At 34.9% G+C, this 22,717-nt stretch overlaps 1 protein-coding gene and 1 long non-coding RNA gene across 5 annotated transcripts; both read left to right on the top strand.

The window, feature by feature from the left end:
• The first annotated feature begins 8,663 nt into the window (after positions 1-8,663).
• LOC126633350 (uncharacterized) lies at positions 8,664-22,096 on the top strand. 4 transcript variants are annotated; one of them, XM_050303930.1, is made up of 5 exons: positions 8,664-8,893; positions 9,021-9,059; positions 9,408-9,497; positions 10,063-10,291; positions 21,764-22,096. In XM_050303930.1, exons 1-5 carry the CDS (start codon positions 8,836-8,838, stop codon positions 21,816-21,818), a joined length of 471 nt encoding a protein of 156 aa, XP_050159887.1. In that variant the 5' UTR covers positions 8,664-8,835; the 3' UTR covers positions 21,819-22,096. The 4 variants fall into 4 exon arrangements, with proteins under 4 accessions (XP_050159887.1, XP_050159888.1, XP_050159885.1 ...); XM_050303931.1 differs by lacking the exon at positions 21,764-22,096 and having other exon boundaries at positions 10,066-10,613; XM_050303928.1 differs by lacking the exons at positions 9,021-9,059; positions 9,408-9,497; positions 10,063-10,291 and adding exons at positions 19,147-19,185; positions 20,841-20,930 and having other exon boundaries at positions 8,675-8,893; positions 21,496-22,096.
• On the top strand, positions 11,490-12,490 carry LOC126633352 (uncharacterized). The gene is made up of 2 exons (XR_007627034.1): positions 11,490-11,576; positions 12,142-12,490. It is a non-coding gene; the product is annotated as an uncharacterized LOC126633352 (long non-coding RNA).
• Positions 22,097-22,717: the final 621 nt, after the last annotated feature.

The raw sequence follows: 22,717 nt of genomic DNA, 5'->3' as shown, positions 1-22,717 counted from the left end.
CGCTGTCTGTCACAAGTTCGCGCAGAGAGAAACATACTGAAAGCTAATTCCAGAAAAATGGGGCTTCAGAGAAGACAAAGAAGAAAAAGAATAAAGAATAAAGAAAAAAGAAAAAAAGGAAAAAAAGAAGAAAAAAAAGGGAGAAAAGTAACTCGATTTGTTTTTTGGACCATTGTTTTAAGGTCAACATATGTTTTATTGGGCTTGACTTGTTCTTTTTTGTTGGGCTTAACTTGTTTTGGATTTTAGGAATTGTCTATTTCCATCCAGAGCAATGGCAATGCAAGTTCGAACCCTCCCAAATCGTTCTGACCGAATCGTTCTTGATAATTGGGATAAGACTCGTGTTCCTCAATGTAATAAGTCGTGTGCATTGATTGCTGAAACTAAGATACATTCTTAACATACTGTTAACACTGGTAAGGCTTTAAAGGTTTTTGCATTTGTTACGAATAATACATGAATAATTGATTTTGGTGCTACTAAACATATGACTTGTGATTCTAGACAGGTACAAACCCTAAAACCATCCCTTAAAACTATCGTGAGTGTTGCCAATGGTAATGTTGCCCACGTTATCGGGGAAGGTGATGTATTACTCTCCGATACCCTGCATCTTGATTATGTCTTCGTTGTTCCTTCTCTTGACTATAATTTATTATCTGTTGCTTAAATAATTGTCGCCCTACATTGTTTTGTGATTTTTTGGCCTTCTTTTTGTGTTTTTAAGGACATTCGAACTCGCAAGATGATTGGTTATGGTATTAGGCATGAGAAGCTCTACTATTTAGAGCTGACATCGAACAGTTCCCGAATGTTGACTCAAGCTCTTGCAGTGGAAGGAAATAAGGGGGATAGGAATAAAGCTTCGGAGATTTGGTTGTGGCATCGTCGACTTGGACATGCTTCGTTCGGCTATCTGTTGAGGTTGTTTCTTAGCCTATTTGTTAAGCATGATATCTCTAACTTTAAATGTGGTGTTTGTGAAATGGCTAAAAGTCATCGTACTTCATTTCCACCTAGTTTGAATAAAAGTTCAATCCCGTTTATGATAATTCATTCTGATGTTTGGGGACCATCTAAAACTGCTACACTTGGTGGTGCTCATTGGTTTGTTATGTTTATTGATGACTGCACACATATAACTTGGGTTTGTTTAATGAAGTCCAAAAGTGAAGTTACTTCTTTGTTTCAGCAGTTTTACAAAATGGTACAAGTACAATATAAGTCCCAAATGCAGGTTCTCAGGAGTGACAATGGTGGCGAATATGTAAACTCTGAACTTCGTGCCTTTCTTGATCATCATGGTATTGTTCATCAGACTACCTGTCTCTATACTCCACAACAAAATGGTGTTTCCGAACGCAAGAATCGTCAGCTTCTAGAAGTTGTTCGTGCTTCTTTGCTCGAGGCGCATCTCCCGTTATCCTTTTGGGGAGAAGTTCTCACCTCAGCTGCATATCTCATGAATCGTGTTCCATCTCGATCAGTCGACTTTCAGACACCGCTCCAAACTCTCTCTTCATATGTTGATGGTCCTACAGTTCCTAATCTTCCACCACACGTGTTTGGCTATGTGGCCTTCATTCATCTTCATAAATAACAGAGCAGTAAGTTTGAACCTCGGGCCTTACGGTGTGTGTTTGTGGGGTATGCCCCAAATCAAAAGGGGTATCGTTGTTATCACCCTCCGATGAAAAAATTATTTGTCAATGTGGATGTTGCGTCTGATGAGAATGATATGTACTTTGCCAATCCCGAGTCTTCACTTCAGGGGGAGAATTAGACAGAAGTTCAAACTCTTAATTATACTATTCCAAATATAGATAGTGTGAATGATTTGTTTTTAAGTGGTGAAGTATGGAAATAAGTGGTGATCATTCACACGAAAACAATGATGTGAATGAATTGGAACTAAGTGGTAATGTCTTGGAGACAAATGGTGATCATTCACATGGAGACAAGGTTGAAAACCTTGAAATGGAAGAGTCGACATCGTCAAATAACTCACTGCCTAATAGCTCTCTGCCAGTTTCCTCACTACCGGATTCATGTGTCGCCAGCTACCTCACAGTCGATCTTGAGTCCCAATAACCATAATCAATATTCTTCGATCCCGGATGCACCACCACCACATCATCTCCCTGATCGGGTCAACCGAGGTATTCCTAAACTTACTTATGAAGCCAACCCTAAATGCAAAACTAAGTATCCGATGAGTAAGCCCAACCCTGAGTCTAATGTGTTATACCCGTTAAGTAATTATGTGTCTACCAGTCACCTGTCAGAATAAAATACGTCATCTATGCATCAATTATCTACTGTATATACTTCTAACAGTGTGCATGAGGCTTTAGCTGATCCACGTTGGCAAGCAGCAATGAATGAAGAGTTGACGTTTGTGAAGAAGAATGATACCTGGGAGATCACAGACTTGCTAGCTAGCAAGAAACCTGTAGGATGCAAATGGGTATATACAGTAAAGTACAAAGTTGATGGGACGGTGGATCACTTCAAGGCAAGACTGGTAGCAAAAGGATACACTTAAAAATATGGAATTGACTATACAAATACATTTGCCCCTGTGACCAAGATCAATACAGTCCGTGTTTTGTTGTCTTTGGCTGCAAATCTTAATTGGCCACTACAGCAGTTCGATGTGAAGAATGCCTTCTTGCATGGGGATTTGACAGAAGAGATTTACATGGAACTCCCACTAGGGAGTAATGTTCCAGATATGCATAGACAAAAGGTGTGCAGGCTTTGAAAATCATTGTATGGGTTGAAGCAGTCCCCAAGAGCGTGGTTCGGTAGATTTACCAAGTCTATGAGAGCATTTGATGTATGTTCAGTGATATTTTTTTAGGTCCTTTGAATTGGGACTGTATTCAACACGAGGAGGAAGAATTTGCAGCATGGGAGGTTGGGGTGGGAGAGAGCCGGAAATGGTTGTTGGGTTGTGTAAGATGTGGAAGGATCCAACACTCGGTGGAAGACCATAGTCACGATCAGAATAAAAATGGAAGTTTTCTGGGGAAGTCTGGGATGCTAGCTCAAATTCATCTTCCCACTTCCAACACTCGGTGGTGCTGCGTCTATCGAAGCATCTGCAAAGCTTCTTGATAAGAGGGCATAATAGGAAAGAAGAAATGCATTCCCGATTCCTTCACCTTCCCGGAATCCAAATACCTCACCCATGGAGGGAGTCCAATTCCTCCAATTTCAATAATTGAATTCCATTTTTCGTGTGGGTCCCACACAATATTGATTCCTCTAAATTGTAGTAAACACAAGAGTTATCCGTAATCGGAATCGGATTCCTTATTTTCATTCCGATTACGGGTACGTAAACACACCCAAAAGTCCAACTCCTTTGGAATTAATGTAGGGATCTACATATACTCGTCGTTTATTGGGACTGCGACTGCAAGTACTCCGTAGTCTCATCTAATTCAATGAGTTTCACACCCAACATTTTATCCTCTTCCCTTTTCTGTCCCTAGCTACCAAATTATATCAGATTTTGAATTCCCAAGTTGAGAATTTGTCATGCATGAAATCTAACATGCACTTTAGAATTATCATTTCGTTACATTAATTTGTAATACAAACTTAGTTGAAGGAGTATTTAATATTTGTGAAAATTTATTTCTCTTGAATTGTCGTTGACTGTAGCGGTTAAGATTGTTGTTGATTCGGAAAGATGAGCAATAAAGGGTGGCCAAATTAAGGATGAAATGTGATAGATTTATTTCTTTTAAATCAAAGAAGAGTAAATTGTAGCAATGGTCCATCAACTTTAATCATATTGGAGCAATGGTCCCTCAACTAAAATTTCATTAACATTGGTCCCTCAACTCATCAAAATGTGTAGATATGGTCATTTTCATCAACTTCATCAGAATTTTGTCAAAATGAGTTATCTTGGAAGGACCATTACTATAATTGGGGTCTCTCAACTCATCAAAACGTGTAGCTATGATCATTTTCGTCAACTTCATCAGAATTGTGTCAAAATGAGTTATGTTTGAAAGATCATTGAGATACAAGGGTGCGAGGTTTAGTGTTTTAATATTATCAAAGATCATGGAAGAAATCCTTGTTTTGGGTTTATTGCATGATTGTCTACCTGCACTCATGGAGTGTGAATTGACATAAATGACCTTTGTAATTGATAAGGCCCACTCACACATTCAATTTTTGGTTTTCAAGTATACATCCTATAGTTAATGAAGCTGGGATCTTCCTCTTTGGTTATACATACGAGAAGTTTGAATTTTTTTTTATTCGAGCGATAATGTTAGTAAGTTATATGTTAAATTAGCTACCGTTGAACCCACTCCATCATACAATAACACAACACATTTCCATCACTGTGGTAAATGACAACTTGCATATGAGAAATTTGAATTTGATTTTACAACTATATTCTTAGATATTTTTGGAATAAAAACTAATTCAAAGTGTGATATCACGAATACGTACGTACATGTACTATATATGCTTGTGAAGGTTGGAGGGTTATTTTCGTAATTGTGACTGGAAGCTTAGACGAAGAAGCTGAAGAAGTGAATATATATGCAGTACTGCAGTAACATGCAAATGATAACAGATTAAATAATAATTCTTAGTTACAGAGACTAGCTATATGCAAATAAGACAAATCATGTGCAGACGACCAGTCACCACTGTATATATATCCACTGCTTCACGTAAACCGCGTTCAGATTCAGATGGAAGGAGCCAGCGTGCTAGCTCGGTCATACTTGGACACAATTGTCCAATGCATGCCCTTCCATTTGAGTATAGTATGGTTTCACCAATTTCATGGTTATTTGAGATTAACTAAATAAGAAAATTCTCAAATTTCATGGTTATTTGATATTAACTAAATAAGAAAATTCACAAATTCTTAAAAATAAAATTCAATCATTTCTATTCCGTCACTTATGAATTCCTTAGTAATCTTAAATTTCTTCATCTAAGTACGGTGTAGAGGAAAGTTGACCAATTTGAGAAAGTTTTGTTTCATAAATGATGAACATGAAATGGCAGCTTTCGTCCTTTCTTCTCAATTTGGTTCATGGGAACATTGATTCAACAACCTGAAATATTTGAGCAGTGATCTTCCTATTGGACAAGTTCATCCGTAGGTATAAATCATGATAAGTTAAATTGCACCAGTTGAAGAGTAAAGTAGTAAACATTGAAATTAACGGCAAGGTGTGCTCAAAATTAGGCCTGGCAAACGGGTCGTGTCAGTCGTGTTCGTGTCGTTTTCGTGTAACACATGTTATCTTAACGGGTCGTATCGTGTCACACATGTTATCTTAACGGGTCCTTAACAGGTCGGGTCACTTTACCCCCGTTATGACCCGTTATAACCCGTTAAGAAAAATATTTTTTTTTTCTTAAATTTGCACATACCACACATTGTCACATAAATATTACTTCAAAATATTAAAACACATTTGTCGTTTAAGTACTACATCTACACTCGAAAATAAGAGCCTCTTAAAAAATACATACATACACTACTAATCTATTACAAATATTAAATGTGTCCTGAAAGCGTTTTTGTTTTCAAGGTTGTGAAGCCTTTCTCAAAAGTTTAAATCTTGTCAATGGAACTCAAAGCTTAATTAAGTATAACATAAGATTTTGTGGTATCCACTAGTTTAAATATTTTAAATTGAAGATCGAATTCATTCATTGTATTCATATAGGGTCAAGGACTGTAGTTGTAAAAAATCATCAAAATCGGAGTTAAAATAACCGTTAAATTGTGATTTTTCGTTTATAACCGTCGAAAAGTTTTGTCCCGTTACTTAATCTTTAAATGTTTGTTTTTTGCAATTTTTGGCGTATGCGATCTCGAAGCATATACAAACAAGTATGACAGTTAGATCATTGAAACTAGTTTCGTAGAATGCGTATCTCATCAAAACAATAGATTCACTAACACTTAAGAGTTTATTCTTACTTTCATTAAGTATAACATAAGATTTTGTGGTATCCACTAATGTAAATATTTTAAATTGAAGATCGAATTCATTCATTGTATTCATATAGGGTCAAGGAGTGTAGCTGTAAAAAATCATCAAAATCGGAGTTAAAATAACCGTTAAAACGTGATTTTTCGTTTATAACCGTCGAAAAGTTTTGTCTCGATACTTAATCTCTTAATGTTTGTTTTTTGCAATTTTTGGCATATGCAATCTCGAAGTATATACAAACATATTTCACGGTTGGATCGTTGAAACTAGTTTCGTAGAATGTGTATCCCATCAAAACAATATATTCACTAACACTTAAAGATTTTATTCATACTTTCATCAAGTATAACATAAGATTTTGTGGTATCCACTAGTGTAAATATTTTTAATTGAAGATCGAATTTATTCATTGTATTTATATAGGGTCAAGGAGTGTATCTGTAAAAAATCATCAAAATCGGAGTTAAAATAACCGTTAAATCCTGATTTTTCGTTTATAACTGTCGATAAGTTTTGTCCCGTTACTTGATCTTTGAATGTTTTTTTTTTTGCAATTTTTGGCATATGCGATCTCGAAGCATATACAAACAAATTTGACGGTTGGATCGTTGAAACTAGTTTCGTAGAATGCGTATCCCATCAAAACAATAGATTCACTAACACTTAAAGATTTTATTCATACTTTCATTAAGTATATAAGATTTTGTGGTATCCACTAGTGTAAATATTTTAAATTGAAGATCGAATTAATTCATTGTATTTATATAGGATCAAGGAGTGTAGCTATAAAAAATCATCAAAATCGGAGTTAAAATAACCGTTAAATCGTGATTTTTCGTTTATAACCGTCGATAAGTTTTGTCCCGTTACTTGATCTCTAAAGGTTTGTTTTTTGAAATTTTTGGCATATACGATCTCGAAGTATATACAAACAAATTGGACGGTTGGATCGTTGAAACTAGTTTCACAAAATACGTATCTCATCAAAACAATATATTCACTAATACTTAAGAGTTTATTCATATTTTCATCAAGTATAACATAAGACTAGTGTAAATATTTTAAATTGAAGATCGAATTCATTCATTGTATTCATATAGGGTCAAGGAGTGTAGTTGTAAAAAATTATCAAAATCGGAGTTAAAATAACCGTTAAATTGTGATTTTTTGTTTATAACCGTCGAAAAGTTTTGTCCTGTTACTTGATCTCTGAATGTTTGTTTTTTGCAATTTTTGGCGTATGCGATCTCGAAGTATATACAAACATGTTTGACGGTTGGATCGTTGAAACTAGTTTCGTAGAATGCGTATTCCATCAAAACAATAGATTCACTAACACTTAAGAGTTTATTCATATTTTCATCAAGTATAACATAAGATTTTGTGGTATCCACTAGTGTAAATATTTTAAATTGAAGATCGAATTCATTCATTATATTCATATAAGGTCAAGGAGTGTAGATGTAAAAAATCATCAAAATCAGAGTTAAAATAACTGTTAAATCGTGATTTTTCGTTTATAACCGTCGAAAAGTTTTGTCCCGTTACTTGATCTCTGAATGTTTGTTTTTTGCAATTTTTGGCGTATGCGATCTTGAAGTATATACAAACATGTTTGACGGTTGGATCATTGAAACTAGTTTCGTAGAATGCGTATCCCATCAAAACAATAGATTCACTAACACTTAAAAGTTTATTCATACTTTCATCAAGTATAACATAAGATTTTGTGGTATACCCTAGTGTAAATATTTTAAATTGAAGATCGAATTCATTCATTGTATTCATATAGGGTCAAGGAGTGTAGCTGTAAAAAAAAATCATCAAAATCGGAGTTAAAATAACCGTTAAATCGTGATTTTTCATTTATAACCGTCGAAACGTTTTGTCTCGTTACTTGATCTGTGAATGTTTGTTTTTTGTAATTTTTTGCTGATGCGATCTCGAAGCATATACAAACAAGTTTGATGGTTGGATCGTTGAAATTAGTTTCGTATAATTCGTATCCCATGAAGTTCAATGGTGTGTGTGTGTGTATATATATATATTTATTTATTAAGTAGATTTAAATCTATTTATTTTGTATGTATAATTATTATAGTTTTTAGGGGTATAAAATTTAATTTAAAATTTAATATATATATATATATATATAACTATTATAGTTAATATTTTGGGGGTATAATTATTATAGTATATATAATTATTATAATTATTATAGTTAATTTAATATATATATAATTATTACAGTTTTTAGGTGTATAAAATTGTTAAATTAATATATATAATTCTTATAGTATTTTTTTAGGGTTATAAAATTATTAAATTAATATTCTGCTTATCGTGTATCGTGTTACCCACGTGTATCAAGTATAACATAAGATTTTGTGGTATCCACTAGTGTAAATATTTTAAATTGAAGATCGAATTCATTCATTATATTCATATAAGGTCAAGGAGTGTAGATGTAAAAAATCATCAAAATCGGAGTTAAAATAACCGTTAAATCGTGATTTTTCGTTTATAACCGTCGAAAAGTTTTGTCCCGTTACTTGATCTCTGATTAGACGTTAAAATTATGGGCAAAGTCTCTAATTAGACGTTAAAATTGACGAATAAGTTAAATTGGTGCAATTTAAAAGTGATGTGGTATAATATGCAAAAATTGAAACTTTGGGGGTCGTTTTACAAATCACCCCTGAACCTTGCGCTATAAAATGCATTCAACCCAAGAAAAAAAAATTGTAAGTCAGAAATTGCCGAACCCCAATATCGTTCGGTCGCGCGAGCTAAAGTTCCCTCTCCCACAGCCTCCAGTTACGACGCCGGAGCAAGATCCATGGAGTGGCGTCCGTTGAAAGAGATCGAGGCGAACGTCCAGATGCAGAACCCTAATGGTATGATTTGTGATTATCTAGAACTTTTCCAATTTTTATAGTTGTTAATTTACGCTCTAACACCCTAATGCCGAACCCTAACTCGATTTCTGTCGCTCTCCTGTCTATCTCCTCTGTTCTCTCTCAGACGAAGCCATGTTCGACGAGGCAACCATGGTCGATGATGGTATGCTTTTGATTCTCCATTTGGCTAATTTTCAATTCAGTATTATAATCTTTGGTTAGATATGTTATTGTGTTATAGAAACCACGCTAACAAAGGGTATGGGGTGTACGACGATGTGTGTGAGAAAATCAGTTCTCGATCAAGGTTTGGTTTTGTTGGGGTTTTGCTAAAATAATTAGCTAATCTGCTTTTAAAGAGTCTCCTGGAGATTTTATATTTGAAAAGAGTTATTTACATTTCTGAAACCCAGTGTCGGCTATCTCTCGCTTAGAGCTATATGAATCACAATTACGCTCTGCCTCACCACCCCACCTCTTATATATCGCGCTCTCTCTCTCTCTCTCTCAGATGAAGTAATGGGCAAATCTAAAGCTACCCTCCAACCAAAACCAAGTTGGTTCGATGATGATGATAACTGCATTGGGCAGAATCGTAACGGTATGCTTTTGATTTTTGTTTTAGTATTAAATCCTCATTTTCTCCCTAATGACTATGAATATGAATGCATCTATGATCCTTAATACTCCTTCGTTTAGTGTATTCGCACTACTTTTCTAGTGCTTCAGTAGTTAATGTGTAGTCCTGTTCTAGTGTATTTCTAGTGTATTCGCACTACTTTTGTATGCTTCAATAGTTAATAGTTGATTAACTGAGTAGAATTCGCTACAAAAGTGTCCGTCATTTTTGTAATTTTCTCTTAGCTTTCGGGTATGCCTGCACTTGCTTGGTTTTGCTTTTTCCATTAGGCTTTTCAAGTTAGGTGGCATGGCTTTGTAATCTCCTAACGTGTTTCTAGGGGGTGTACTTGTAGCAAGAGCGTTGAGCCCAAGTGCTACTTAGAAAAGTTGTCCCCATAAGGGCCCGATGTTTTACAACTTTATTTAGTTTAGACATGTAGTCATGTTTTTGTAACAAGAAAAAAGTCTTATGGGCCTTGAGATGATATGTTACTAATTGTTATTAGTATTCTTATTTTGTATTCTAAAATGAAACTTTAAACAAGAAGATGAAGACCAACTGCGAAAAAAGCGTAATTACTGTGAAGTTTGTTGTGAGGAAGTTGAGGACCACAAGAGTTACAATTGCCCGTATTTTGTTTTGGTACCAAAGGGCGCTCGTGTTGGCGAACACTATGATATAGTTTGCACAGAATGTGGTGAGCAAGTTTCCGAGCACGAAGGTGAGCTTAATGTGCACTATGAAGGACGTGCTATTTTGAAGTACTATGATTGGTGTCGGGATTACCGTAGCCACTGGACTGAAGAATGCGAGTCCACGCCAAAATAGTGAAAATGTTCGGACCTTGTCTTAGTGAAAATGTCCGGACCTTGTCTTGGTGAGTAACTTAGTGGTAAGTTTGTTGGGAGGATTGAGGTGCTGCTGGATGAAGATGATTGGTTCTTGTAGTCGAGGGAAGATCGAGTCTCGGTAGTTGTTATGTGACAAGTCTTGTAAGCGCATCATTTTGGGTGTAATGAATCTAATGCTATTGTTATTTGCAGCAGATGGTTCTATTGTATATATAAAGAAGGGTTACCCTACCTTGTTTACTTATTTCATTGCCCTTATCATTGCTTATGAATTTTTGTGCAAGTAAATTAAATGGTTGGTATGATGACATTATGCTGCTCTCAAACTCATTTACTAATTAATCTAATCTTGACCCTTTAGATTTTGTGGCATTTCTTGGCAACCCATGGGTAAATCAGTTGTGTCATACAAGTTTTGCCTGTTTCATTGGAGCGACAAACCCTTTTTATGAGACAATTGAGTAGGCAACATTTTACGTCAGCATTTATCGTGTGATTTCGCCCCCTTTAATTTTCCTAATGCCATTAAAGATGCTCTGAGCCATTGCAAAAGATTGGATCTCCTATGCCTGACGACTAAAGCTTTGCCTGTTGGAAGTGCACAAACCAAAGCATCGATCGTTTTTCCTCGACAATTTGCATTCCGTTGGGTAAAAGTTATTCGCCCAACGAAATATTATTTGTCGAACAAATGGTAATTGCTGGTAGTGCAAGAGAACAAGATGTAAGACATATTTTGAAATCATAACAACAAGACATTAGGATCACGAATAAATCAAATCAATATAAAATAGAGATGAACTAATTATATTTAACTTGATTGAGTCCTATCATGATGCAATATCTTTGTATTTGAACCTCTAGATGATTCTCTTAGATTAGCTGCAATGATTTCAGACTCCACAATTCTTACTAACAAGGACTCTTAATTTACCAAATTGCACATCGCTGAATAATCAAGTGATTTTTTCATCAAGTAAACCATTTGTCACACATTGCCATTCACTTAACTTTACACAAGAAGCATGTCTCTTTTCTCTCATCCACTACCCTCTTAGTCTTCCATAGGTATCGAACATTAGAGGGTTCTTAAGTTGGAAACTTGGAGAACACATGCAAGGAAGATCAAGGGCAAGAAGCTTGGAGCTTGTAGGACGGAGCTTGGAGAAGTACCAACGAGAGCTTAGATAGAAAGCATGCTACAAGGGTAAGCTTCGAAACAAAATATCGTTTAGAAACTGAATTTTTTTCACTCGGGTTGTATTGAGTATTTAAAAGCTTATAAAATATAGAGTATTCACCCAACCACCATAAGTAAAGCTTATAAAATTCTACAAGAACACCCAGCACTTTCCCCAAATACCCTTATTGAAACCCATTATCATTCACCCTAAGAATATGTAAGTTCACCAAAAAATAGGGGTGCAATCTGGAATGGTGTTTCTAATTTTGACTGTAAAATTTTAGATTCCGAATATTTTTCAAAAATTGGTTGACTGAACTCGTCCCTGTGCATTCAACTCTTAAGTGTTTCAAACTTATTAAAGACTTTCAAGATATGTCAACTTTTTATAGTAATTTTCTCAAATTATATATATTCTTTAAGAAAAATTGATATATTATTGACTGAATGAAGATTATATCAAATCTTAGTCAAGGAGATATTGAATAAAGTTAGGAGGCTCCTCAAACCAAACTAGTTCATTGCCAATTGACAAGGCAAACCTAGCCAATCTACGTGCAACACCATTACATGTTCTAGGTGTATGCAGGAACTCCGTGGTGTGAAGAAGGCGATAGGTGACGTCCTCAGCAAGAAGCCCCATGGCAGACAAACTCCCAGAATGATTGCCGATGAGAGTAACAGCTTGTGAGGAATCACTCTCCACCACCAGGCGGTGAACCCCGAGTTGCTGTGCAAGTCTCACACCTGCCAGAACTGCCCACAACTCCGCTTGAATCACTGATCCCACTCCCATCTTCCTCCACACACCAGCTGCCAAAAAATTCCCACGCTATATTTTGTAATCAACTTTTGTATTTATTCTTAATTTTGGATACATTTTGTTCACTGTCTTATATTGAATGTATACTTATATAACACAAAGTTAATTGAATTTATACATATACATATACCAAATATTAATAAAAATCAATAAATTGCATGACTGAAAAAGTTAGAAAATATTAAAAAACTTATAAATTATATGAATTTCTAAATTAAGTTTCAAAATTACTGAAATTACTCAGATTTCAAAATTACCAAATATTAATAAAAATCAATACTTTCATTTTGATATTATCAAATATCTGAACTTGTTAGGTTTTATTCGTGGGATATTGTTCTTTTTGTATTTTTTTCCAATTTAACTATTGTCCATTTTCTTTTTTAAATAATTTTATGAATAATCTTGCTTGGATATTGAGAAATTTAATACAATGGTTTGGTTAATTTATTAGTAACGATTACATACCTATTTTTATCATATTTTAATTTCAATATATAATTTAATTATAAATAGAATAATAGCTTTTTCGATTGTAAATTTCTCTCGTTAATGTGCACATTTCTAACAAAGACGCTCATATAGGAAAAACTCATTTTCAACCAAATATTGGTTATGAAAAAATTTGCGACGACTAAATATGGTCATTAATATTTATTTCCAATGAAGCTTCACCGTCAGAAATATATATTACCGATGAAACTTCACCATTGCAAATATATATATTCGACGAGTCTTCATTGTCGAAAATATATATATTCCCGACGAAGCTTGCCATTGCAAATATGTATTACCGACAAAACTTCACCGTTGGAAGTACATATTTTCGACGATGCTTGATCATAGCAAATATGTTTTTGTGCCTATTTCTGTCAAGCCGTTATGTATTTTCGACAACCTTGTATGGTCGGTAATTGTAATTGCGATGATTGTGCACTCTCGTAAAAAAATATGATTTTGTTGGAAAAAGATTTTTTGACACAATTGTTTGGTCGGAAAAACGTGATCGCAAAAAACATTTGTCGTCACTTGAAAAGTAATTTCGACAACTCTATAAGTATTTGCGACCAAAATTCCATGTCGAAAATAAAATAAGTTTGCCATTTTGAACATTCATTTCCAACATAAAAATAACTATTAACAACGAGTCATGTGTGTCGAAAATGCATTAATTCCAACGGCTGGTCGGAACAAAAGTATTTCCAATGAGACAATTTCCGACGCTCAGCGAGGGTTTTTTCCCGTCGGAAATAAGTATTTGCGACGGCAAAATGCCTTTTCCAACGGTATTTGACCCTCGCTAATGACACTTTGTTTTGTAGTGCAAGAAGATCATATCCACGCAGAACAGAACTAAACTGAAAGCTCCACTTAAGAAAATTGTCATCATTCAATTTAATAATGAGCATACCCAATAAATTTCAATTTTCACTTGATTCACCATGATTGTCACTAAACACCTTACACTAATATCACCAGATGTACACATAACAACAATGTCGGTGAAAGAATTCGGAAAAGCTCAGAAGAAAGTTAAGTCGGTGGAAAGAACCCAGATGAAAATTTCGAGATCTGATATCAAACCAAGGACCAAATCACAACCAATCACTATACTATCGCACAAGAACCAAGAAGTACAAACAAATCTCAACAATAGCAGCAGCTTTCATTCAATTCAATCAAAGCAAGAAAACCCCAAAATCGCAACAAATTTGGCATCGGCCTTTCATCAAATCAACCTTGTAAATCTTCAATACATCAAAATCTATGGCATCGGCCTTCAATTATACTGATATTCTAAACAAAATTCCAGAATCAATCAAAATTCTTCAAGATTTGTGAAGAGTACAGAAACAATATCACCTTATTATCAATCGTAACAGCGTATAGCAGAAACTGGATCCATTGCGCAAGCAAGACTGGCTCTTGATACCATCTTAACAACAATGAAGAATTCTATAGAAATCAAGAAATGTACAGATAAAAGAAGATTGAAAAGGAAACTGAAGAATGTATCAATGTATTTCTTTTACTGTTTTGCATACAACCATCATGACCGACTACAAGAGGAAAGAGAGTATTTATACTCTGCTATTGAGACTTATGAGATACACTTCATGCGCACATGTTTTGCACATGTAAGTTGATGACTTGGCATTCTTTTTACTTATCCAATAGCAGTGACTAAGAATGTTGAAGGGGTTGAATGAGTGAGATGAGCAATAAAACCAACTCATGCTTGACCATGAAAACTGATTGAACTAAAAAGATAAAAACGGATGGATGGATGGATTGGAGTGACCGGTGATGGAAAAAAGATTGAATTTTAGCCAATCTCTGATTTTTTTTTTTTTTCCATCTCTTCTCCTCTTCATTTTTATCCAATGTCTTTTTATTTTATTTTATTCTTTTCTCTATCTCTCTATTTTTATTTTTTATATTCTACTTCTTTCCAAAAGATTATGATTTAATTACACATTTCCATCCAAATTTACACGTGCCCTATTTATTAATTAGTTACATGATAAATATCACAAACACTAAATTAATTTGTTAAAATGAAACTAGGAATAACACATCAAACTTCTGTGGTTGTACATACAGGATCCAGATTCCGGTGGCACAACAAACATAGGGGTGATCCACGGCGAAGACATGATACTGGCGGTCGACTCCAGGGCGACCGAGAATGGCGTCTACAGTAAGTTTATTAATCCTTGTTTTTATTTTTATTTTCTTATTTTACGGTGTTTAGGGTTTTTCTTTGTTTCTTTATTTACTGTCTTTACCTTTTATATTCTCAGAGAGAGACGGCAAAAAGAAGATGATCAAGCTTACCGAATCCATAGTTTTGACTAGGGTTGGCAAAGTTGGAGTTTCTAAAGCTATATGGAAGCACCTAAAGGAAAAACTAAGAGAGACTAGCACATACTTAACTATTGAAGAGCTTGCAAATAGCGGGAAAGAATTCGCAGACACTATTACAGATGATGCTTCTGGAAAGTGCTTCATTGGGGGAATCGAGGGAGGGGTAATTATCGATTTCAAATATGTTGAACCATATAATTTAGCCAAAAAACCTTAAATCAGTATCTAACCAACTTTAGCATGTTGCAGCATCCCATATTATACTCCTTTGGCTATCACTATGACAAGGTTTTAAGAAGCGGCAGGGGATTTCTAGACAAGATCGAGAAATTTCTTACTATGGGTTCGGGTAGGGTTTACGCTAGAAGAGCATATGAAAATGAGATGGCTAGACGCGGTAGCGGCGTGTCCATAGACGACGTAAAGGAGGAAGTTACCTTTGCGTTGTTAAAGGCCGCTGTGGAAGATGGTAGCACTGGCGGGATGTTACACGGTAATTATTTCTCGCTTAACTGTTTATGTAATTTTTTAAGGAAAACTAATAAAAAATGCTTGAAAACTTTGAGTTTTAACTATAAGAACAAAATAAAGGGTAAAGTGAATAGTATCAGGTTTGACTTTTTAGTGTAAAAATATTGTTTTTCGTTAAAGTGAACAGTACAGTGGACTTTTCGTTAAAACTCCCAATTTTTTATGGTTTTTTATGTTAGCACCTCATATTAAAGTTTGATATCAAATGACTTATGTATCCTACTATGCAATGATAATTTTGACCTTATTAGGTTCATAATAGGGAATAGCATATAGGTTCAAATCTCAGCTTGTCTACAAACATTTTGTTAGTGGCATGCCAAAGATCTTGTACGATTTTTCACTCACATAGACAAACAATATTTGGATAGATCTTTTTCTCCTTCGATAAAAATGAGAGGGTATAAGTTTTGAAAAATGTAGAGAGTGTACAAAAGGCGAGGTGCATGTAGAAAATATAAGGTGTATGTTTAGAATGTGGAGTGTGATGGTATTATAGAGAAGTACGTGCTTTTTAATTAAAAAAGCAAATGTTAGACATATTAAGTATGTAGAGTTTATTCAACTATATGTAAAATGTTAATATAATAAGCTTTTTTTATTTACGAACAAATTAATAAATATAGTAATGATTTTTTTATTTTTTTTTACACTAATGATTGCTTTTGCCTTTTTCTATTATGTGGGTAGTGGCACAAGTGTCGCCAACAATTGGGTATCAGGTGACATCTATAAACTCCATTGATTCTTACGTACGGTTTTTTTGACCGTTTGGGAGCTACTAACCAAAGGCCGGTGTTAGCGGTCTATCCAAGGAATCAAGTATCGAAAGAAGCAGTCAGTAGTATTTGCTCAGATTATGGCCCTCTACTGTTTCAAGGTCATCCCTTGGCCAAATTGCGTGACAATTATATGATTCAAAGAGTTGTTTTCCAACGAGAATCATCTGTTGATTACCTGATTCAAATGGCAGAAGTCGACCGTGGACGACCTCGAGTTCGATTTTCGAGCGAGCGTATACTTAAGTATCTATCACTGCGAATTGGCCATGAAGTGTACAAGATTTATGTTGCAAGATGTTCAGTAACATTTTTAGAAAATTTAAATGTTATCAATGAATGAAGCTCTTGCTACAAGTTACCCGAGCATGTTCACCGTCCACTTCCACTTCCAATTGGATGCTAGGCTGAAAGGGATTGCTAGCAAAGCATTGATCGTTTATGCTCCAAGGTCAAGTAATATTGTTCCTTCTGTTGCTGTTGAAGTTAAAGTTTAAGATGAACTTAGTTTGTTGCTTCAGTCTAAATTGAATTAAAGGGGTTATGGCCCTGTGAAGTTCTTGTTTCAGTTCTTCAATGCCAATGTTTGTTACGGATGGTAGTATTAAAAGTGGAACCTCTGTTGATTACTTGAATTTCTTGTTACGAATTGAATTTCTTGTTTCAGTTCTTCAATGCCAATGCTTGTTGCTTCCTATGTTGATTACTTGAATTTCTTGTTCCTTTCGTTACGTATGATTTGCTGTGTATCCATGTTCATTGTACAAGACCATGAAAATGTCCGATAATCTCTCGAGTACCATGGATGAAGAAACAACTCTCACATTGTCAGCCTTTCATATTCTCTGTTGGAGTTCATGAAAGGTTGGCAGCTAACAGTAACAGCCTTGCTTAACTAACTCTATGAGATTATGATACAGTAGTACATTAATTTGTCATAGCATCCCCCTCCATCCCAAGCATGAGATTGGTAAAACATTAGAGGAGAAAAACTAATCAAGCATTGGACTTGGCATAATCACAGTAGTAGTAGTAGTAGTAGTAGTAGTAGTAGTAGTAGTAGTAGTAGATTTGCCATACAAGAATCAATCAATGTTTGAGAGAATTAAATAATGATGCCAATGCCAGTCATTGTGAAACTACCTCCAAGATTAATGCTTCTGAGTGCAAACTCGGGGGCCTTCGCCTTTGCCAGTCATTCGCATATGGATGCCCCGTCAAGCATGCATTCCTATGGCTTTAATTCACAACACTTTCAGTTGGATGCACGATTTCCAGGAGGCCAATAAAGAACCACTGGAGTGAGTAAACCTAAAACAATCATGATGGATGCCTCCTAATGAACACCTAAAATTCTTTATTGAAATATGCAGCATTCATGGGCAATATGCAATCATCATGTTTGACGTTTCCGCTAGGTCGACATACAAGAATGCCGTACATGGCACCGTGGTCTCTGCCGATGAGTTGGCTAAATTATTTTTGTGTCAAGTCTAACGTTTCTTTACATTTTTTTTTTTTACATTAGTTGGTGATGGTTTTGTGATTAGTATTTCACTCTGTGCAAGAACATCCCTATTGTTCTCTGTGGCAACTAAGGTTGATGTGAAGAACAGGCAGGTTACCTTCCACATAAAGAAGAATCTGCAGTACTATGAGATATCAGCAAAGAGCAACTACAACTTTGAGAAACCCTTCCTCTACTTGGTGGGTGGAACTAAATGTGGAGGGAGCCATAAGGACAACGGATGGGAGATGAGGTGCAATTCTATTCTTGTCGAGTAAGAAGAGCTCAAAATTTGGAGGGATTGAGTTGCTTCCTTACAATCAGAATTCAAATTTCATGGTTATTTGAGATTAACTAAATAAGAAAATTCACAAATTCTCAAAAATAAAATTCAATCATTTCTATTCCGTCACTTATGAATTCTTTAGTAATCTTAAATTTCTTCATCTAAGTACGGTGTAGAGGAAAGTTGACCAATTTGAGAAAGTTTTGTTTCATAAATGATAAACATGAAACGGCAGCTTTCGTCCTTTCTTCTCAATTCGGTTCATGGGAACATTGATTCAACAACCTGAAATATTTGAGCAGTGATCTTCCTATTGGACAAGTTCATCCGTAGGTATAAATCATGATAAGTTAAATTGCACCAGTTGAAGCGTAAAGTAGTAAACATTGAAATTAACGGCAAGGTGTGCTCAAAATTATGGGCAAAGTCTCTAATTAGACGTTAAAATTGACGAATAAGTTAAATTGGTGCAATTTAAAAGTCACGTGGTATAATATGCAAAAATTGAAACTTGGGGGTCGTTTTACAAATCACCCCTGAACCTTGCGCTATAAAATGCATTCAACCCAAGAAAAAAAAAATTGTAAGTCAGAAATTGCCGAACCCCAATATCGTTCGGTCGCGCGTTGAAAGAGATCGATGGAGGCGAACGTCCAGATGCAGAACCCTAATGGTATGATTTGTGATTATCTAGAATTTTTCCAATTTTTATAGTTGTTAATTTACGCTCTAACACCCTAATGCCGAACCCTAACTCGATTTCTGTCGCTCTCCTGTCTATCTCCTCTGTTCTCTCTCAGACGAAGCCATGTTCGACGAAGCAACCATGGTCGATGATGGTATGCTTTTGATTCTCCATTTGGCTAATTTTCAATTCAGTATTATAATCTTTGGTTAGATATGTTATTGTGTTATAGAAACCACGCTAACAAAGGGTATGGGGTGTACGACGATGTGTGTGAGAAAATCAGTTATCGATCAAGGTTTGGTTTTGTTGGGGTTTTGCTAAAATAATCAGATAATTAGAATTAGATGCCTCATTTTAGATTTTTCTAAATTAAACATCTGTTACTTTTAAACTTTTGATCAAACATTCTTCTACTAATTTTTAATTAAAAATTATGATTTTTATTGTATTTAATTAACCAACTAGTTCAGAAAATAATATCACAAATATTTTAAAATCACCACAAACTTCCTATCTTATCTTATCATAATTCGTTCAAAATGAATTTTTCTTATTCAAATAATTTGTTGTTTTAAATTCTAAAAACACATAAACATCCTATTAACATACAATTATGAAATATAACATGCACATATATTAAATATAATGTACCAAACAGATATATTAAATATAACGTACCAATCATTTGGTACGTTATTGGTACGTTATATAAATTTAATCTGGGTACGTATTAGTATTTTGGTACGTTATAAAATATTGCTTTTAGTATGTTATGCAATTCTTTATTTAGTATGTACCAAGTTATTAGTACGTTGTATTATCTTTATTTTGGTACGTACAAAACTTATGGGACGTTATGTAACCCAAAAAATAGATAACTTTTCACATTAAAACATTGCACTAAAAAAATATTTTGTCAACTCTTAATAATTAATTATTGGAATAAGGACTCATTTTAAATAAAAATAAAAATGTGAAAACTCTTAGTTTAAAATGAGTCCTTATTCCAATAATTAATTATTAAGAGTTGACAAAATATTTTTTAGTGCAATGTTTTAATGTGAAAAGTTATCTTTTTTTTGGGTTACACAACTTATACATAACGTACCATAAGTTTTGTACGTACCAAAATAAGGATAATACAACGTACTAATAACTTGGTACTTACTAAATAAAGAATTGCATAACGTACCAAAAGCAATATTTTATAACGTACCAAAATACTAATACGTACCCAGATTAAATTTATATAACGTACCAATAACGTACCAAATGATTGGTAAGTTATATTTAATATATCTGTTTGGTACGTTATATTTAATATATGTGCATGTTATATTTCATAATTGTATGTTAATATGATGTTTATGTGTTTTTAGAATTTAAAACAACAAATTATTTGAATAAGAAAAATTCATTTTAAACGAATTATGATAAGATAAGATAGGAAGTTTGTGGTGATTTTAGAATATTTGTGATATTATTTTCTGAACTAGTTGGTTAATTAAATACAATAAAAATCATAATTTTTAATTAAAAATTAGTAGAAGAATGTTTGATCAAAAGTTTAAAAGTTATAGATGTTTGATTAAAAAAATTCAAATTTGAGGCATCTATATCAAAATGCCCTAAAATAATTAGCTAATCTGCTTTTAAAGAGTCTCCTGGAGATTTTATATTTGAAAAGAGTTATTTAAATTTCTGAAACCCAGTGTCGGCCATCTCTCGCTTATAGCTATATGAATCACAATTACGCTCTGCCTCTCACCACCCCACCTCTTATATATCGCGCTCTCTCTCTCTCAGATGAAGTAATGGGCAAATCTAAAGCTACCCTCCAACCAAAACCAAGTTGGTTCGATGATGATGATGACTGCATTGGGCAGAATCGTAACGGTATGCTTTTGATTTTTGTTTTAGTTTTAAATCCTCATTTTCTCCCTAATGAATATGAATATGAATGCATCTATGATACTTAATACTTCTTTTTTTTAGTGTATTCGCACTACTTTTCTAGTGCTTCAGTAGTTAATGTGTAGTCCTGTTCAAGTGTATTTCTAGTGTATTCGCACTACTTTTGTATGCTTCAGTAGTTAATAGTTGATTAACTGAGTAGAATTCGCTGCAAAAGTGTCCTGTCATTTGTTGTAGTTTTCTCTTAGCTTTCGGGTATGCCTGCACTTCCTTGGTTTTGCTTTTTCCATTAGGCTTTTCAAGTTAGGTGGCATGGCTTTGTAATCTCCTAACGTGTTTCTAGGGGGCGTACTTGTAGCTTTATGAGCCCAAGTGCTACTTAGAAAAGTTGTCTCCACAAGGGCCTGATGTTTTACAACTCTATTTAGTTTAGACATGTAGTCATGTTTTTGTAGCAAGAAAAAGTCTTATGGGCCTTGATGATATGTTACTAATTGTTATTAGTAGTCTTATTTTGTATTCTAACAATGAAACTTTAAACAAGCAGATGAAGAGGAAGGTATACAAAAGGCGATTGGAGACCCAATGGCTCGACTCCAACTGCAAAAAAAGCGTAATTACTGTGAAGTTTGTTGTGAGGAAGTTGAGGACCACAAGAGTTACAATTGCCCGTATTTTGTTTTGGTACCAAAGGGCGCTCGTGTTGGCGAACACTGTGATATAGTTTGCACAGAATGTGGTGAGCAAGTTTCCAAGCACGAAGGTGAGCTTAATGTGCACTATGAAGGACGTGCTATTTTGAAGTACTGTCATAGGTGTCGGGATTACCGTAGCCACTGGACTGAAGAATGCGAGTCCATGCCAAAATAGTGAAAATGTCATTGAAGAATGCGAGTCCATGCCAAAATAGTGAAAATGTCTGGACCTTGTCTTGGTGAGTAACTTAGTGGTAAGTTTGTTGGGAAGATTGAGGTGCTGCTGGATGAAGATGATTGGTTCTTGTAGTCGAGGGAAGATCGAGTCCCGGTAGTTGTTACGTGACAAGTCTTGTAAGCGTATCATTTTGGGTGTAATGAATCTAATGATATTGTTATTTGCAGGAGATGGTTCTGTTGTATATATAAAGAAGGGTTACCCTACCTTGTTTACTTGTTTCATTGCCCTTATCATTGCTTATGAATTTTTGTGCAAGTAAATTAAATGGTTGGTATGATGACATTATGTTGCTCTCAAACTCATTTACTAATTAATCTAATCATGACTCTTTAGATTTTGTGGCATTTGTTGGCAACCCATGGGTAAATCGGTTGTGTCATACAAGTTTTGCCTGTTTCATTAGAGCGACAAACCCTTTTTATGAGACAATTGAGTAGGCAACATTTTACGTCAGCATTTATCGTGCGATTTCAACTCCGCCGTGTAAGTTTATCTTACATTGCCGGTCCCAAGCCCGGATAAAGGAGGAGGGGGAGGGCGTCAGGTAGTCGACAGCCGGCACTCCATGATCACGTCGAATCCTTATGAAAATGAATCCAGAACGAAATCGCGCTAAAGCTAGGGCGTCACCCGTAAGTGGCGCGCTGTGTGGCCTGAGCACAGTGATAAGTGAGCAAGGGTCGCTGCATCTCCATCGGCACCCGGATACAGTGTTAAATGAGCAAGGGGGCTATAGAAACTTCTTTTCGAACGACTCCACTCAAAGTTGTTTGGGAGCATATGCTCCTATCAACTTTACACGGGACACACAAAAGAAGTACTTTGATCCTATT

Source organism: Malus sylvestris, chromosome 8 (assembly GCF_916048215.2).
Source record: "Malus sylvestris chromosome 8, drMalSylv7.2, whole genome shotgun sequence".
Lineage (NCBI taxonomy): Eukaryota > Viridiplantae > Streptophyta > Magnoliopsida > Rosales > Rosaceae > Malus > Malus sylvestris.
Note: the sequence above shows the minus strand (reverse complement) of the source record. Positions and strands in the feature narration are given on the sequence as shown.

What these genes read in the sequence shown, in the direction of transcription:
- LOC126633350 (XM_050303928.1), top strand. Translation starts at nt 8,836, where the DNA reads ATGGAGTGGCGTCCGTTGAAAGAGATCGAGGCGAACGTCCAGATGCAG. An exon ending in CCAGATGCAGAACCCTAATG is followed by an intron (nt 8,894 to 19,146) that starts GTATGATTTGTG and finishes GTTCTCTCTCAG; the next exon opens with ACGAAGCCATGTTCGACGAA. An exon ending in CATTGGGCAGAATCGTAACG is followed by an intron (nt 20,931 to 21,495) that starts GTATGCTTTTGA and finishes TTAAACAAGCAG; the next exon opens with ATGAAGAGGAAGGTATACAA.